At 38.7% G+C, this 19504-nt stretch overlaps 1 protein-coding gene across 1 annotated transcript in view; it reads left to right on the top strand.

Moving 5' to 3' along the window:
* The window catches only part of DNAH12 (dynein axonemal heavy chain 12), a 209317-nt gene that overhangs the window by 87582 nt on the left and 102231 nt on the right, over positions 1-19504 (top strand). The window contains exons 30-39 of the mRNA XM_014582892.1: positions 643-752; positions 2979-3162; positions 3305-3445; positions 4769-4852; positions 5432-5620; positions 8966-9085; positions 11617-11805; positions 14612-14763; positions 16486-16624; positions 19085-19251. Of these exons, the coding sequence (XP_014438378.1) occupies positions 643-752; positions 2979-3162; positions 3305-3445; positions 4769-4852; positions 5432-5620; positions 8966-9085; positions 11617-11805; positions 14612-14763; positions 16486-16624; positions 19085-19251 (1475 nt within the window). The remainder of the gene's footprint in view (positions 1-642; positions 753-2978; positions 3163-3304; positions 3446-4768; positions 4853-5431; positions 5621-8965; positions 9086-11616; positions 11806-14611; positions 14764-16485; positions 16625-19084; positions 19252-19504) is intronic.

Genomic DNA, 19504 nt, shown 5'->3' with positions numbered 1-19504 from the left:
CCCCCCCCCCCCCCCCCCCAAAAGGGGCATGGTCACATCACAGTTCCTTCTTTTCCACCTCTCCCTCCTATCAAAATTTGGGAGATGAGCATGCACATGTACCAGGTATGTTTTTCTAGCTGCTGGGGCCAGGATTCGAACCCTGGTCAAGCATGTGGGGTTTGGCTTTCTCTGCCCCATTTGTAAGAGCCAGCCCCATTTGTTCATTTTCTTAATCTAAAAAAAAGAATAAAGAGGGAACCAGCAGTTAGCGTAATGGCTATGTCGCTGGACTCCCACGTAGTTGACCGCGGTTCACGTCCCGGACCCGGTGGCTTAAAACTCACACCGGGCACGTGTGCGTGCGTGCCCAAGATCCCGAGAGGAGAATGGAGGAGAAGGGATTGCGGCGTGACCATCCCCCCTGGGGGGTGATTTCTCGCTTTCTGTCTCTATGTCTCTGTCTGTCTGGTGAGCACAAGCGCCCTACAGTGAAAATCTCTCCAAAAAAAAAAAAAAAAAAGAATAAAGCTTTTCTAAGTAATTTATCAACATAAGAAGATACATTTTTTCACTTGTAAATTAAAAGTCTTTTTGTAAGAAATGGGTTATATAATAAATACCATTTCATAGTAATGATATTCTGTTTTTCTTCGATTTCAGGAATTTTTAGAATGTGCTCATGAAGCCTGCAAAGTACACAATCTTCAGCCTGTTAAATTTTTCCTTGAAAAAATGATTCAGACATATGAAATGATGATTGTTAGACATGGGTAAGATTATAAATTGTCTGCCATAGTTATGCCAGTTTTTAATTAAACTGTTGAAACAACTGAAATTCATGAATCAAATGACTCAGCAAACTTTGTATGGTAGTTTCTGTATCGGATTTGGAAATTGTTTCTCTTGATTCAGAGACCTACAAACTAGAAAGAAAAGTTACCTTCCCTCCACAGACTCAGAATATAATAGTGAATTTACCAGAACAGGATTAGCAGAACAAGCACTCCCATTCAGAAATTGGGAAATACGAGGCATAGCCAGCATTGTTCTATCCAACTGGGCGTGTGAGAGCTGCAGTTCCAGAGATGGACTGACTATGAAGTTAATGGAGCTTGAAGTTTAGGACCTCTCACTTTCCTGGGCGCATCCAAGGGACCATAAGCATTTTGCATACATAATATATTGTACAGGGAATTATTAAAGTGGCTATTGTGATTTTGTATTCATACTTTTATATATATATATTTTTCCCCTAGAGAGCCCCCTACCTCCTAGGTTGTATAAAATCTGGATTTACTCCTACTTGATTTTATTTATATATATTTTAAGGTTTTTACCATAGGGGATATGCACACTCTCTAGAGAGAGAGACAGAGAGAGAAGGAAAGTGAGAAATCACCCTCTGGGGGACAGCCACATTGCATTTCCTTCACCTCCATTTTCCTTGCAGGATTTTGGGCATGCATGTACATATACCCAGCGTGATTTTCAACTGTAGTTGGCCATGTGAATGGGAGTCTAGCACCTTAACCATCATGCCATCTGCTGGCCCCAAAGCTGTTTGAATAAAGCTTTGTTGTTCAAAGATTTTTCTTAATTTTATCTCTTACCATTTGGGAGTGAGATTGAGTTGCCTCTTTTAATCCTAGAAGTCCCTGAATTTCTGGATTCCCTCTATTTTCCTTTTATTCAAGCTTGCAAACTGACCATCTCTATTTTCCTTTTATTCAAGCTTGCAAACTTCTGTTTGGGCTCATCTCTTTCTTATACTTCCTGTTAAATGCAGTCATTAGCTGCCAGTATATACTAATGACATTCTGTTTACTATCCTCTCCCCATAAAACTCCGGTTTCATCAGTTATATTACCTTTCCGGTTATAACAAGGGATAAATTGCAAAATGTTTCATCATTGCTTAACAATCACTACCGATCTCTTAGCCTCTGATAACAGTTATTGCCCGTGTGTTACCCATGTCCTGGTTTATAGGCCAGTGCCACATGTGTTAGTCTGTTTTATTGTGGCAAGAATGTCTTCTTCCTTTTTAGGTACCAATTTCAGGCACTAAGGATGGACTAGGCTATTCTGTAGGAAGAATCAATACCCCATGTTAGTGACTTGAAAAAAAACAAAGTTTTATTTCTTGTTCATGTTCCATATCCATTACAGATTAGCAGCGAGGTTCTGCTTATTGTGTAATCACTCAGGGCCTCAGGCCGTTAGAGTACAATATTGTGAATGGCAGTCACGCTATGGGAGAAGAGAGATCTGTAAGAAATCTCACTGGCAGTTCTCTACCCCTGGAAGTAATACCTATCATTTCTGCTTATTACCCATTGATTGGAACTAGTCATTCAGTCTTTGCATAAAAGAGCAAGGAACCCTTTATATACCTGGAGGGAGGAGATCAGAAATATTTGGACAAGAGCACTAATAATTACTGAAGCAAAAGAAGATTTTAGAAATGGAAATCCTTTCTGCTCCTCTCTTCAGGAAATGCCAAATCCCTGTTTTTAATTTTTAGAGTATAAGTTTTCATTATAGTTTTAAGATATTAAGATAATTGAGTTTTCATTGTAATTTGGAGACTTATTGTGTTTCCTTTTGTAGATAATATATTTTTAAAAGAATTATTTAACTTTATTTATTCATTCATTTATTTTTAATTTTAGCAGAGAGAGAGAGAAAATGAGAAAGCAAGCTACCAGGTCCAGGACTCAAATCATGGTCAGCCATGTGGGAGTATCTAGCACCTTAACCACCACACCACCTGTTGGTCCCTGTAGATAATATATTAATAAGGATAATTTTATTTAGAATCAACCAGCTCAGAAGTTTAATGTGTTTTCCTTGTGTCCGAGAAAAATTTATAAAATTAAAATAATTATATATAGTCATGATCACAGGGTAAAATTTTATATAGTGGTATACATAATTTTTATACTCTTATTGTATAACCATTTTCATACTCTTATTGCATAATTATTTCTTCAATAGTTTTATGTTAGTGGGAGAGCCTTTTGCTGCGAAAACAAAAGTTCTACACATACTGGCTGATACTCTAACTCTTATGAATGAACGTGGCTATGGAGAGGAAGAAAAGGTCATTTATAGAACTGTAAACCCCAAATCTATTACTATGGGCCAACTTTTTGGACAGTTTGACCCAGTTTCTCATGAGGTAATATATAATGTAAACATTCTTGACTCTCTTATTGATATTGCATATCAAACCAAGAAATTTTAGGTGTTTTCATTACTAAATCTAATTTTATAGAAGAGAGATTTCCAGTTCCTTTTTTCTTTCTTTTTTTTTCCCTTAGTGGACTGATGGCATTGTGGCTAACACATTTAGAGAATTTGCCTTATCAGAAACACCTGACCGAAAGTGGGTTGTATTCGATGGTCCTATTGACACTTTGTGGATAGAGAGCATGAACACAGTATTGGATGATAATAAAAAGGTAAATCATGATTCAAAGCAAAGCAGATTCAGACATGATTAAGACATTTTGTGTGTTCAACAACTAATCAACTAGAATATATAAAATAAAGGATGTAGTATTATGCTACTCTCTATTTTCTATTTTTTTAATTAATAAAAAGTTCTATGACAACTTTATAAAATCAGAAGTATTTCATGTAATTTTTTTAGAGAGATTTTTGCTATAGGGCATGTGTACTCGCTGGAGAGACAGAGAGAGACAGAGAGATACAAAGAGAGAAATCCCCCTCGGGGAGGGGGGGGGGGATGGCCACACTACAATCCCTTCTCCTCCGCTCTTCTCTCAAGATTTTGGGCATGCATACACATGCACCTAGTGTGAGTTTTAAGCCACCAGGTCTAGGACTTGAACTATGGTAGATTGTGTGGGAATCCAGAGATGTAACCATTATGCAATCTGCTGGTCATTCATGTAATTTTATTAATAACAAGAACTGATATCTTATAGGATTTTATAATTTGGGGACTTTGTCTTGTAATTCCCCTTTTCTCAATTCTATGAGAGAGGTAGTATCCCTGTTTTATAGATGAAAAAATTGAGACTCAAAGACGTATTTGCTTATCTAGCAAGTAACCAACAGAGCTAGAGCTAGACCTAAAATTTTTAAAATTTGCCACAGTGCATGTGCGCTTACCAGAGAGAGAATGTACATGAACATGCACATCCACAGGGTAGTTGGCCGTACCACAGTCCCTTTTCTCCACTCTTCTCTCAGGATTTTGGACATATACACACATACACACACACACATATACATGTGTGCTCAGTGTGTTTTCCAAGCCATTGGGTCCAGGATTCAAATCACACGGTCAACCATGTGGAATCCAGCTACCTTCACCACCACACTATCAACTGGCCTGAGAATTAAGAATTTTTTGACTTTGGGACCAGCAGTTAGCATAATGGCTATGTCGCTGGACTCCCATGTAGTCGACCGCGGTTCACGTCCCGGACCCGGTGGCTTAAAATTCACGCCGGGCGTGTGTGCATGCATGCCCAAGATCCCAAGAGGAGAACAGAGGAGAAGGGATTGCAGCATGGCCATCCCTCCTTGGGGATGATTTCTCGCTTTCTGTTTCACTGTCTGTCTCTGTCTGTCTGGCGAGCGCACGTGCCCTATATAGCAAAAACAAACAAACAAACAAACAAAAACCCTCCAAGAATTTTTTGACTTACATTTTAATACTTATTCTTATAAATACTTATAAATAGCACAGATTTTTAAAATCTGAAACGTTTAAAATATTTTAAAATAATCTCTTGAAAAATAATTGCCTTTAGCTTTGTCTTATGAGTGGAGAAATCATTCAAATGTCACCTCAAATGAGCCTCATCTTTGAAACAATGGACCTTTCCCAGGCCTCAGTAAGTTCATAATTTTGTACAACAGTTTACTTGTTCATTTTTTCATTTGTTCATTCATTTAGTCAAAAAAATTTTTATTATATGTCAGAAAGTGGATTAAACTTTGAGAATACACAGATGTGGTAAGACACCTTATGTGCTTTAGGGAGGATGTTCAGGGAGGATAAGAATTATACTAAGAAATTATCCTAGTTGTCAGCTACATCCAAGTGCAGTCAGAGTACGGAGGGGACTGAGCACTGAGGTGAGAGGAGTGGGTGGAGGAGGATCACTGAAGATATACTGATGTTGGATCTGGTTTTGAGAAAGATGTAAAACTTCTCCAGGGAGATTGGTTGGGCTCAGGATTCCAAATCATGACAAGAGAATATAGAAAGATGTGGAGCCATGACATGTTTGGAGAACTCAGCTGTAAATAGTTTTCTGTGCGAAGAATATTTTGTACACATTAGGCTGTGGAGATAGACAGGACCCAGATCATGAAGGGATTTATGTCATGCCAAGAGGTAATTGATAGTTACTAGGTACTGCTAGTATAAATTAACTGGAAAAGGAACGCTTGTCTGTGTCTTTCTCTAGCCTGCCACTGTAAGTCGTTGTGGCATGATCTATTTGGAGCCTTCACAGTTAGGATGGAAACCACTTGTGACTTCATGGTTGAGTTCACTGAAAGGACCTCTACTTGAACCAGAACATCAAACTCTTCTGAGAGAACTTTTTGACTGGTTAATACCGCCCTGTTTAAAGCTTCGTAAGAAAAAATGCAAGGTAACAATCTCTGACTCCACTCAAGTTTCTCCAGTTCCCAATTAAACTTGGCTAAGACTAAAGACTTAGGTAGGGTAAATAACTGAAATCAGTTTCCCCTGACACATTTAGTATCCACCTTTGGTTTATATTGCTCAAGTTACAGCTGAATAACCCAGAGTTTAAATTTACTCCAGTTAGCCTCTTTGTGTAAAACCATAATGTGTAAAGCTTAAAAAATCTCAATTATTTTCTTTTTTTCTTCCTTCCTTCCTTCTTTCCTTCCTTCCTTCCTTCCTTCCTTCCTTCCTTCCTTCCTCCCTTCCTTCCTTCCTTTCTTCCTTTTTTTTTTAGAGGTTTTTGCCAGGGTGCGTGTGCTTGACAGAGGGAGACAGAAACAGTACGAGGGAAGGTGAGAAATCCCCCCTCCCACCATGAAGAGGTGGCCACACAGCAATCCCTTTTCCTCCATTCACCTCCTGGGAGCTTAGGCATGCACGCACATGCATCTGGCATGCTTTTAAAGCCAACGAGCCCAGAACTTGAACCATGGTCAGCCATGTGGGAGTTCAACAATGTAATCACTACACCACCTGCTGGTCCCAAATCTCAATTATTTTCTATATTTCAAAAGTATTTTAAATAGAGCTAGCTCTGTGGCACAGCAGTAATGTGCTCTCAAAAGAGCAGGCAGATCCCATAGGGTGACCATGGTTCAAATCCCTACCCTGGTCAGCCCGAAACACACTGGGCATGCACAAGAGTGCCTAAGATGTGACGGGATGCAGGAAGGGGACAATGACATGACCACAGCCTGTGGAGGGTGCTCATCTCTCTGTCTCTTCACTCATGTGTGCTCTGGTATGAATAAAGAAAAAACTTTTTTTGTAAATAATTATTTATTATTATTGTTTTTTTTTTTCACATGAGTTTTGCCAGAGAAAGAGAGAGAAAGCAAGCTGCAAGGTTCAGGACTTGAACCATGGTCGGCCATGTGGGAATTCTAACACCTTAACAACCATACCATCTTATGGCCCCAGAAGAAAATATTTTAAATTTGTATCGGTGCATATATATGTGTGTGTGTGTGTGTGTGTGTGTATATATATATATATATATATACATTTAGTTTTTTATAAGAAAGCTTTATAAGTTTCCTAGGCCTGACATAACAAAGTATCACAAACTTGGTGACATAAAACAACAGAAATTCATACTTCTGGAGCCAGAAATAAATCAAAATGCTGGGGCCGGCAGGTGGCATATTGGTTAAGGGTGCTGGACTCCCACATGACTGACTGTGGTTTGAGTCACGAACCTGGTGGTTTGCTTTCTCACTTTCTCCCTCTCTCTCTCTCACTCTGTCCCTCTCTGGTCAAATTAAAATAAATAAATAGATAAATAAATGAAGTTAAATAATTCTCAAAAAAAATGTTGTAGAGGGTCTTACTTCCTTGGAAGTGCTAAGGGAGAATTTTTTCCTTACCTCTTCCAGATTGTGGTGACTTCCAGCTTTCCTTGACTTGTGGCTGCATAACTCTAATCTCTTATTCCATCTTCACATGGCCTCTACTCAGTGTGTCTTTCCTGTTTGAGGCTTATAAGGATTTAGACTCTCAGAGTCAGCATACCAAGTGGGGCTGCCAGGGGCGTGGTGATTAAGGGTGTTGTACTCCCTCATGACTGAGCACAGTTTGGGTCCCAGACCTGGCAACTTGCTTTCTCACTTTTTCTCTCTCTGTCTCTAGTCAAATTAAAATAAATAAATAAATAAAGTTAAATAATTAAAAAAAAAATAGTACCAAGTAGGTAGTCCAGAATGATTTCTTTGTGTTGAAATCCTTAACTTAATTACATCTCTGAAGTTACCTTTTTTCAAATATGATCATATTCATAATTTCCTGGCATTAGGATGTGGAAAGAGTTTTGGGGTGATCTTATTCATCCATTACCACATACACACACACACACACACACACACACACACACACGTGCATGCATGCACATGCACACATGCTACTATAAATAAATATAATTGTATAGAGAGGGAAAAGAGGTAGTATATTTCTCATCCTAAAATACCACTTTATGTGGAGGAGAAAATATACTGTATAGAAGAAAAAATTCCACTTTATGAAGTTTCGGTGTCTTCATAGAGAAGATATACAAATGAAGTCCTTTTATAGTTATTCAATTTCAAAGCACTAGTAAATAGGCTGCATCTTTCCAGGTCATGAGTGGTGGATTTTCTTCTCATAATTAATTCTCATGTTTTCTATACCTAGTCTGTCTAATAGCTGTTCATTTTCCTTCTTTGATAATATTTATATCTGTCCTTTCCTTTCTAATTCCTGCACCCCTACCACGCCCCACCCGGTCATAGTATTCTCAGTTTTGCCCTTTGCCACTTCTTACCTGAATCAGTGCCACAGAGCTGCTCTGTCCAGTCTGCATGTTGTTAGGTGAATGAAGACTCCAGATCACAGATCCATCCTGTTTGCTTCTTTATTTCAAGCCCTCCATTGGAACCCTCTTCCTCTTATAATGAAATCTTTATCACAGCCTATAAAGCCTTTTAGGATCTGACCCCTCTCTTCTCCTCAAGCCTTATTTTTTGCCATTCCTCCTTTACACTCTATTTTCGCATCCTACAGAGTCCCCTTAATAATCTGTGTCTGTGTACATCTAGATTTCTATGGATATGTAGCTTCCCCTGCCTTAAACATCTTTCCCCTCTTCATCCAGCTACCTTACATTTTCCTTCCAAATTCAACACGGCCTTTACTTCCTCTGGGAAGCCTTCCCTGACTCATCCCTTGTCCATTTCCCACCTTGTCCCTCTGCCCTTCCCCAATTCTGCCCTGTTCCCGGTACTCTGGTAGTCTTCTACTCTGAGACTCCTCTCTCAGGTTATTATTATTATTTTTTTAACATTGTATTATTTTTGCCAACTTAATATCACTCCTTTTCAGACATACTGTTTTTTGTTTCCTTATCTCCTAGCTTGGATATAGACATAGCAGTATGTTTTTCATAAATGTTTGCTGAATAAATAAATGAATGGCTATCGGAGACTTTATTTCTTCTATCTTTAGAACATTATTATTTTACAGTAGCTAATTTTCATTTGTCAGGGAATTTAGAAAAAGAATATGTAATGTTCAATCTTACTGTGTAGTATGCCAGACTAAAATATTTGAGAAATATTTTTTATCATGCCTGTAATTTAAATTCCTTAAATGTTATAAAGATTTCATGAAAACTATTATGCTTTCATCAGCTTTTAACAATGAAGTATTTATTCTACCTTACTGTGCAAGTAGGATAGAGGTTAAGTAAAGTATCTTTATTCTTTTTATTTTGCAGGAGTTGATTCCTACCAGCGATAGCAATGTGGTTGTCTCTCTCACACGTCTCTTTGAAGTACTACTTTGTAATGCAGTAGAAAATGATCCTACTAGCAAGCACATTCGTGTTTGGATTATGGTTGGTTTTATACTTAGTGTGATTTTTTAAAAAGAATTATTTATTTATTTATTTAATTCCATTTGTTATTTTTATTTATTTATTTTTAAAAATTTAACTAGAGAGACTCAAAGAGAGAGAGAAAGAGAAAGTAAGAAAGCAAACCACCAGGTCCAGGACTCGAACCATGGTAGGCCATGTGAGAATCCAGTGCCTTCAGCCACCATACCACTTGCTGGCCCCCTTAATGTGATTTTAAAATACAGAATAAAATATACTCCTGGCTGGGGCCAACAGATGGCATAGTGGTTACATTGCTGCACTCTCACATGACCAACTACAGTTTGAGTTCCAGACTCAGTGATAGGCACGTGTGAATGTGTGCCGAAGATCCTGGGAGGAGAATGAAGAAGGGATTGCAGTGTGGCCATGCTCCCTGGGGGGCGATTTCTCACTTTCCCTCTCACTGTCTGTCTCTCCAGTAAGATGTATATGTGTATGTGTGTATTTATTCAGATTGAATATTCTGATATTAAAAAACACTTTAAAGGGGACCAGCAGGTGGCGTGGTGGTTAAGGTGCTAGACACTCCCACATGGCCAACCATGGTTTGAGTCCCGGACCTGGTGGCTTGCTTTCTCACTTCTCTCTCGCTTGTTAAATTAAAATAAATGAATGAATAAATAAAAAGAAATAAAATAATTAAAAAAAACACTTTAAAAAAAGTAAAATGTGTCAGAATTTACCAAAACTACTGTTTATGAAAGATCATAATTTGATAAATAATAAGGCAATTTATTTGGACTTCAGTTGAGTTGATTTTTGTCTCCATGCTAAGCCATCAGGTAGCATATAAACTAGCTCTGAAAGACTTAGGAACAGGCAGGCGGACTCCATGGAGGACTTGCTAAGAAGTCAGTAGCCTGGTTTAATGTCTAGAGGTCAGAGCAGTTCAGAGACCAAGGCACTAGTGAGCAGAACTTTCCAAAGAGTCAAAGAAGAGTTTTGATTGTTTTCCTATTGTGTACTATTTTCCCATCCACCAGCTTATTCCTGAAACCTTGATCTCTCCTCTCTTCTTCCACTCTAAGGCATCAGCAATTCCTCCCCATTGTTTCCCCTTCACCTGTTGCCACAGAAAATCTTCTACCTTAGACATCTTACATCCCAGGGTTCCTTGCCAACCTTAACATCTTCCTTTCCTCCTTTCCTTTTTTTTTTTTTTTCTAAGAATTAGTTTATTTAAGTTTATTTATTTACTGACTTGTTTTTAAATTTGTTTTTTAATATGACCAGAGAGGGACACAGAGAGAATTATTTCATTTAAGTTTATTTATTTACTTTTTTGTTTTTAAATTTGACTAGAGAGGGATGGAGAGAGAAAGAGAGAGAAAGAGAGAAAGTGAGAAAGCAAGCCACCAGGTCTAGGACCTGAACTGTGGTCAGCCATGCTGAAATCCAATCCCCAGTCACCACACTACCCTCCTTCTCTTTTACCTTTATATTCCTCACTTTAGTAGAAATTCAGAAAGGCTAGCTAGTGGTAGGCAGTGGCAAAACTTGATGTCCTGTGAGATAGACCAATGTGGGAAGGTTCTGGGTTCACATCCAGAAATCTCCCTGAGTACACTGGGCGTGTATGTGCTCATGAGCCAGGGCTGGCTGAGGCTTGGGTGGATTGCCACATCAAAACTGTTGGGGTTAGGGCCAGCAGGTAGCATAGTGGTTCAGGCATTAGACTTTCATGTTAAGCAGGTAGCATAGTGGTTCAGGCACTAGACTTTCATGTTATTGACTACAGTTCAAGTTCTGGACCTGGTGGCTTGAAATTCATGCCAGATAAGTATGCATGTGTGCCCAAAATCCCAAGAGGAGAATGGAGGAGAAGGGATTGTGTGTGGCCATCCTCCCGGGAGTGATTTCTTACTTTCTGACTCTGTCTCTTCTGTAAGCACATGTACCCTGTAGCAAAAACCTGTAAAAAGAAACAAAAACAAAACCAAAAATCTGTTGAGGGTACTGTCGCTGTCTTTTTCTTGGTCTCTTTTGCTCATAGAAGAAAATTGAACAGACTTGTTAAAAGTATACATGTTTATCCCTTTTTCTCTCTAAGTTTTGAATTGCTCCATAGAACTAATTTTTAATATTCTTCCATACCTAAAGTGTTACCCTTTATAAAAGGAAAATATCCTAGGAATGATACAATATACTGGTATAATCTTCAAATTATATGTTTCCTGAACATGTTTACTGTGTTAATAAGCCATTAGAGAAGATGGCCACATGTCTTTTCTCCTCCATTCTCCTCTTGGGATTTTGGGTACATATACACATGCACCTGGTATGATTTTTAAGCCATAGGGACCAGGATTTGAACCATGGTCAGCCATATGGGAATCCAGCACCTTCACCACCACACCATCTGCTGGCCCCTGAATGACTATGTGGCTTAGGTGTGTTTCATTCCACTTTATGTTTATTACCTTCTCCAAGTAGGTTGAGCAGGCCCTAACTAATATACTTTATTTATTTATTTCTTTTGTTACCAACAGGCTTGTTTTATATTCTCTCTGATTTGGTCCATTGGAGGAAGTTGTGATACAGATGGTCGTCTTCTATTTGATACTTTTATACGATATATCATACAGGGAAGAGATGAAGAAAGTGAAATCCCAGACTCTGTGGGTAAATGGGAATGTCCTTTTGATGAAAAAGGCCTGGTTTATGACTACATGTATGAGGTATGACATGCAATGCTGGTTTAGACATAAAACATGTAGTCTTAGGTCAGCTGACATAGCTCGTAGGTTTCCATACTATCATTATCTATTTTTTAATGAGGTTTTTGCGTTAGGGCACGTGTGCTCACCGGAGAGAGACAGAGATGGAGACAGTGGGAGGAAAAGTGAGAAATCACCCCCTAGGGGAATGATCATGCCACAATCCCTTCTCTATTTTCCTCTGGGATCTTGGGCATGCACGCACACATGCCTAGTGTAAGTTTCAACTGTGGTCAGCCACATGGGAGTCCAGTGATGTAACCACTATGCCATCTGCTGACCCTATCCTCTAGTTACTTTAACTCCTGGAGTGGAATTTACATTCCCTTCTCTTTAGTTTCTTCTCCCGTAACTTGTGGGTACTGTAGAAAAATTTGCTTTAGTAATATTTTATAATTCAATATTAAGATTAAATCTCTTCACTTTATTCAAATCACAAAAGAATTATTATTATTATCATTTTTGTGGGGGGGAGAGGTTTTTGCTATAGGGCACGTGCGCTCGCCAGACAGACAGAGAGAGATAGAGAGACAGAAAGCGAGAAATCACCCCCCAGGGGGAATGGTCATGCCGCAATCCCTTCTCCTCCATTCTCCTCTCGGGATCTTGGGCACGCACGCACACGCGCCCGGCGTGAGTTTTAAGCCACCGGGTCCGGGATGCGAACTGCGGTCGACTACGTGGGACTCCAGCGACATAGCCATTATGCTAACTGCTGGTTCCCACAAAAGAATTATTTTAAACAGCAGGCATTTTAGTCATCATTTGATTCATACAAATTTTATCTTAAACTCATAAAATTAAACAGAATCTTAGTTATAATCATCGAAATCTCAAGTTTTATAGATAAATAAACAAACCTAGGAAGGTTAGTGACTGGCAGAGCCAGGACTTGAACTTAGTTTTCATGACGAATGTTGTAAGGCTCTTCCCACAAAACCATATTAACACAGAATTTTAAGACTATAGCTGAGGTACTGGCAGGTGGTATAGTGGTTAAGGGTGCTAGATTCCCACATGGCCTACTGCAGTTCGTGTCCCCAACCTGGCAGCTTGGTTTCTCTCTCTGTCTCTCTCTCTCTCTCCCTATCTCTGGTTAAATTTAAATAAATAAATAAAGTTAAATAAAATAATTAAAAGACTATAGTCGAAGAGTTTCATCCTCTGTCACCATTTGTCATAGTGAGAAGTCAAATTTTCTAAAAGTGAAAGACTTAAGTGGTGGTAACACAGTCATGTTCTTTAGTAGCTAAAGGCAGGTATCAAAATATCCAGCTTATGAGTCCAGCAGATGGCTTACTGGCTTTGTCACTGGACTCCATGGTTCAAGTCCTAGACCTGGTGGCACAAAAATCATGTTTTGTGTGTGTACATGCATATCCAAGATCCCAAGAAGAGATGGGATTGTGGCATGGCCATCTCCCCTGAGGGGATGATTTCTCACTGTCTCTGTCTCTCCAGCAAGTACATATGCCCCATGGCAAAAACATATTATAAAAAAATCCAGCTTGCAGAGGTAATGCTTGATACTACAGGGGAGGAGAAAATGGGAGTAGGTAATGACTGCATTTCTTAACCCTATAACACTTTCAAATCTGATAAAAGTAAAATCTAAAACTTAAAAAATATGGATATGAATTACTAAAGAAATGATCACTCAAACTTATTATCATTATCCAAACACACACCGAAGACAAGCAATTTGCTAAGTCCCTGTGAACCAGCAGTTAGCGTAATGGCTATGTTGCTGGACTCCCACATAGTCGACCGCAGTTCGTGTCCCGGACCTGGTGGCTTAAAACTCACGCCGGGCGCGTGTGTGTGCGTGCCCAAGATCCCAAGAGGAGAATGGAGGAGGAGGGATTGCGGCGTGACCATTCCCCCTGGGGGGTGATTTCTCACTTTCTGTCTCTATGTCTCCCTCTGTCTGTCTGGTGAGCGCACACGCCCTATAGCGAAAATCTCTCCAAAAAAAAAAAAAGATTATAAGTCCCAGTCATAGCACTGGAGAAGGGTCCTAGACTTGCCTGATTTTCTCAGATACTGTTTCTTTACTGCTTCTTCCTCGGAGGCCTAGTGGTTCCCAGGGAGAGTCCAGACAATCTAGAAAAGAAGATAATGGTTGGGGGTGGAGATGCTGCAAATTGGAAGGGACTCAGAGGTGTCAGGATAGAATTTCAGTACCATAATGATCAGTGCAATTGTGTAAATATGTCTTGGCTGGAAGCAGCCTGAATCCAAATGCCAAAGAGAAATTTAGAGAAACAAATGTAGAGAGTTCATGTGACGTTTTGTTTCTAGTTAGATCAATTATATCCATTTATCTGAAAATATGAAGTCCAAATCAGGCAAATTGTAACATGACGTACATTAGAATGGTTTCCAATTAATTGCTTGATATGTGAAGAAGGACATTTGAAGGCATTTGGGGAAGATTCGGGTGATAAGAGGATATATAAAGGCAAAAATATTTCAAGCGTTAGATACATTGAACTCAAGACAACAAAGTTTTGTATGATCTTCAGATTATTATCGAGAAAATAAAAAGAAAAATGTGTATTTCTTACACATGATAGGTAGATTCATGGATGTTTATTTTATTAATGTGCTTTATGACTTAAAATATGTTTATACATTCTTTCTATCAGTCTATTATTTCATAATAGAATTGACCAAACTTTTTAAAGCAAATATAAATATTGAAAAGAGCCTTTTACATATAACAGATACAAGATTATAATATTTTAAAATTTGTATTCTTTTGTAGCTAAAAAACCGAGGTCGCTGGCTCCATTGGAATGAATTAATTAAAAGTACCAATTTAGGAGATAAACGTGTCAAAATTCAAGATATCATAGTCCCCACTATGGACACAATTAGATACACATTTCTAATGGATTTGAGTATTACCTATGCAAAGTAAGGAATTCTGCTATAAATATGAGGGTTTTAAAATAAAATTTAAAAAATTATTTTTATTTAACTTTTCTTTCTTTTCTTTCTTTCTTTATTTTAATTTAACCAGAGAGGGACAGAGACAGAGGGATGGAGAGGGAAAGCAAGAAAGCAAGCTGCCAGGTCCAGGGCTTGAACCATGGTCAGCCATGTGGGAATCCAGTGCCCTTAGCTACCACACCACCTGCTGGTCCCTAAATATGAGGGTTTTTTAAGTTGTTATTATTATTATTATTATTATTAATTTGCTATAGGGCACATGTGCTTACCAGGGAGAGACAGAGAAAGAGAAGGAAAGTGACAAAGCAAGCTGCCAGGTCTGGGACTTTAATCAAGTGGGAGTCCAGTATCTTTACCACCATGCTGTCTGCTGGCTCCTGTTAATATGAATCTTAGGGACCAGCAGATACAGTATTGGTTACGCCACTAGACTCCCATGTAGTCGACCATGGTTCAAGTCCCAAACTTAGCCACTTAAGTCTCAGACCAGGTGTGTGTGCCCAAAATCCTAAAAGGAGAATGGGAAAGAAGGGATTGTGGTGTGGCCATCCCCCCTGGGGGTGATTTCTCGCTTTCTGTCTCTCAGGATTTTGAGCATGCACACACACCCCTGTTTCAGGCCACTGAGTTCAGAACTTGAACTGCAGTCAACCATGTGGGAGTCCAACCCCTAACCACTCTGTCACTTGCTGGTCCTGGGAGAGAGGTATTTTTGACAGGGTCAAAATACTACATACAGTCCTCCTGCCCTAGCCTCTCAGCAAGGTGCCACTGGGCCTGGCCCGTTTAGGTGGGCCAGGCACTGAACCGAGGCCTCCCATGTGGTCTCAGCCACAATGTAGCGGTGTCTTCCTGCTTGTGCAGTGGCAGCTGGACCCAGCCTAAATCTGCCTTATTATGATTTTATTATTCTATTTCACATTGCTATGCATAAGTCTGTACCATTAGGTAAAAAGTACGAGTATGTCACTTTTCTGAGGAGACAAACTTTGGCGTTTTTTTCTGAAACTTTAGACATGCTACTTGTTAGTGTTTTTGCACAGAACAATGTTATATATGTTCAGGTACTAGTATATTACTGTTAAAGCCTGTGCAGCATTAAGTAAACATATGTGTCAGTTATTACTTTTACCAGTCTTTAATGAAATAACAATTACAGATTAAAAGTACTTTACATTTTTAAAAGTAGCTGCAAATTTTTTATTTTTTTAGCTAGCTCCAGCCTTCTTTAGAAATGTATTCTGGGGCCCAGCAGGTGGCATGGTGGCTAAGGGCACTGGACTTCCACATGGCCGACTAGGGTTTGAGTCCTGGACCTGGCAGTTTGCTTTCTCACTACCCCTCCCCCCACCTCTCTCTCTCACTCTTTACCTCTCTGGTCAAATTGAAAAAAAAAGTACATACATAATAAAGTTAAATAAAATAATTCTTCAAAAAAAATGTATTCTGATTTGGGGTCGGCAGGCAGCGTGGTGGTTAAAGGCTCTGGACTCCCACGTGGCTGACCACGGGTTGAGCCCTAGACCTGGCGGCTTGCTCTTGGTTTCCCTTTCGCTCTGTCTCTCTTTTGTCAAATTAAAAAACAATAATAATGTAACACCAAATAGAATTAAGGAGATAATTTTTTAAAAAGAAATGTGTTCTGACTTTTTTGCACTTAATGTTGTATTCATTGTTTTCATAAAGGCCACTGCTCTTTGTGGGCCCAACTGGTACAGGAAAATCAGTGTATGTGAAGGATAAACTAATGAATCACTTGGAAAAAGACCAGTACTTTCCTTTTTATGTTAATTTTTCTGCACGGACCAGTGCCAATCAGGTTCAGGTAAGTTTAAAGAAGCTGGGTCTATAATTATTAATATTTTTGTGTTATCTGATAAGTATTTTAAATTGTATAATGAATAAGCAACTGTATTAATTTCTATGAATTTAAGTAAAACTTTAAAACTTTTATTTTGGGAGTTACAAGTAAGTTTTGAAATTAAGTTTTAATGATAAAAGGTTTTTAAAGATTTTTTAGAATTATTTATTTAATTTTATTTATTTAGTATTATTTTTTTAAATTCATCAGAGACAGAGAGAAAGGAAAAGTGAGAAAACAAGCTGCCAGGTCTAGGACTTGAACCATGGTTGACCATGAGGGAGTCTAGCACCTTAAGCACCGGACTACCTGCTGGCCCCCAATGATAAATGTTTTAAGAGAAAGTTTTTATATTAATACTGAATTACTGGGACCAGCAGTTAGCGTAATAGCTATGTCGCTGGACTCCCACATAGTTGACCGTGGTTCAAGTCCCGGACCCAGTGGCTTAAACTCACGCTGGGTGCATGTGCGTGCGTGCCCAAGATCCCGAGAGGAGAATGGAGGAGAAGGGATTGTGGCGTGGCCATCCCCACTTGGGGGGTGATTTCCTGCTTTCTGTCTCTTTGTCTCTCTGTCTGTCTGGCGAGCGCACCCACCCTATAGCAAAAAATAAAACCCCCTCCCCCAAAAAAAAAAAACAAAAAATAAAACTGAATTACTGATCTTTGTCATCTTTTTTTTTTTTTTTTTTTTTTTTTTTTAGCCTGAGAATAAACAGCAATTTCTTAACTAGAGAAGGGAGAGTAAGAGAAACAAGAGAAACACATGTGACACGCACACACGAATGGAGAGGGCAGTAAGACGTGACCTTTCAGTTGCTCCTGTGGTCCTGAGGGGTATTTGCTGCTCACAGAATTTTTCAAACCATGGACTGTTTTGTGAGCTACTGTGATAGGAACCATGTAGCTGTAAATCCCACCTTCTGCCCCTGAATGTGCTGATGAAACTTCTTCATGACACATTTTATGTTTTCATTGTTAGAAGGCATGTGTAATTGCCAGGGAGCGGAGAGGCCGAGAAGGAAGGGTCAGGGCAGAAAGAACCCCCAAAAGATGCAGTCATGCTGCAATCCCTTCTCCATTTCTGCATCCCATCAGGATTTGGAATTTGGGATACACATACAGGATTAGAAATGATGTTAGCCACATGGATCTGGCTTTTTTAACCACTGGGCTTTGGGACTGGCCTTAGTGAAACCTTTTCTAATTGCCACTTTTACCATCTATTCCTAAAATGATACCTGTCCATTCTTTCCTGGTCTCACTTCGGTTGTTTTAAGTCTATAGAATTCCCTTAACTCTGAAAGTCTACAAATTTAGATCTTCTTTACTATGCAGCTTCATTTGAAAGAAAACAATAATTTCAAATGAGTTCCAAAATACCAGAAATAACAAAGCACCCACATTTATGTTGAGTAAAAAAAAGTTGCCAAAGGTTGTAAGTTAGTGCTTTAAAACATTAAATTTGCAGTCAGCAGGTGGAAAGGTGGTTAGGGCTCTGAATTCCCACATGGGTGACAATGGTTTGAGTCCCAGACCTGGCAGCTTGCTCCTCTCTCTGGTGAAATTTTAAAATTATAGTAAATAGAATTAGATAATTATTTTAAAAAGTTAAGTTCAAGTTAGTAGATAATGTTAGAACATCCAATGAGGAAAATATTACAGATATGTAAATATGTATGTGTATATAATATAAACATAATAAATATGTATGTAGCAATGCTGAGTGCAGGGCTAGCAGGTGGCATGGTGGTTAAAGACGCTGGACTCCCACATGGTCAACCACTGTTCAAGTCCTGGACCTGTTGGCTTGCTTTCTCGCTTCCCCTCTCTCTCTTTCTCTGTCTCTCTCTGATCAAACTGGAAAATAATAATAATAAAGTTAAATAAAGTAATTCTAAAAAAAAATGCTGAGTGCAATAGGAGGATTTCAGTAAACATTATTTGAATGATGTTGAGTATGAAGTTTAGTATCACATCATCCTAAATATTGAACAAATGAAAATAAGCATACATATAATGCTGTTTGGTTTTATTTCCTTACAAAAACTTTTGTTAAACTTTTTTTGTGTTGTTGATATAGTTTTTCAAAAATATTTATTTAATTTTATTTGTTATTATTTTTTAATTTGGCCAGAGAGATAGAGGGAAAGTGAGAAAGCAAGCTGCCAGGTCCAGGATTTGAACTGGGGTTGGCCATGTGGGAGTCCAGATCTTCAACCACCACACCACCTGCTAAACCCTAGATAGGGCTTTTTAAATTAAGTTAATCTTTGCTTAAGTGGTAACTGTTACTAATAAAAGTCCCATGGATTCTGGCAGTATAGTCATTCTTACTAATACTGATTTATCATAAGCAGGGATAATAAGTTCATAATTCAATTACAGGTAAACATATCACTTTTTCTTCTTTATATTTTAGAACATTATTATGGCTAGACTGGATAAAAGACGCAAAGGAGTTTTTGGACCACCTATGGGAAAGAAGTGTGTAATTTTTATAGATGATATGAATATGCCTGCATTGGAGAAATATGGAGCTCAACCTCCTATTGAGTTATTGCGACAATTTTTTGACTGTGGACATTGGTAACTATTGAATTGAGCTCTTGGAATGCTTTATTCTGATGTACTCTTGTTTCTGTGCATGATTTTTGAGATGTTAGGTATAATTCTTATCTTTGTTCCTCCATAGGTATGGTGTTTTTTCCCCTCCTAATTGTTTCAAAATTTCTTATCTTTGATTCTTTTAAAAATCTTTTTTTAAAGAATTATTTTATTGGGAACCAGCAGTTAGCGTAATGGCTAAGTCGCTGGACTCCCACGTAGTCGAGCGCGGGTG

The sequence above is a fragment of the Tupaia chinensis genome, unplaced genomic scaffold (genome assembly GCF_000334495.1).
Source record: "Tupaia chinensis unplaced genomic scaffold, TupChi_1.0 Scaffold143906_1, whole genome shotgun sequence".
Classification (NCBI taxonomy): Eukaryota; Metazoa; Chordata; class Mammalia; order Scandentia; family Tupaiidae; genus Tupaia; species Tupaia belangeri.
Note: the sequence above shows the minus strand (reverse complement) of the source record. Positions and strands in the feature narration are given on the sequence as shown.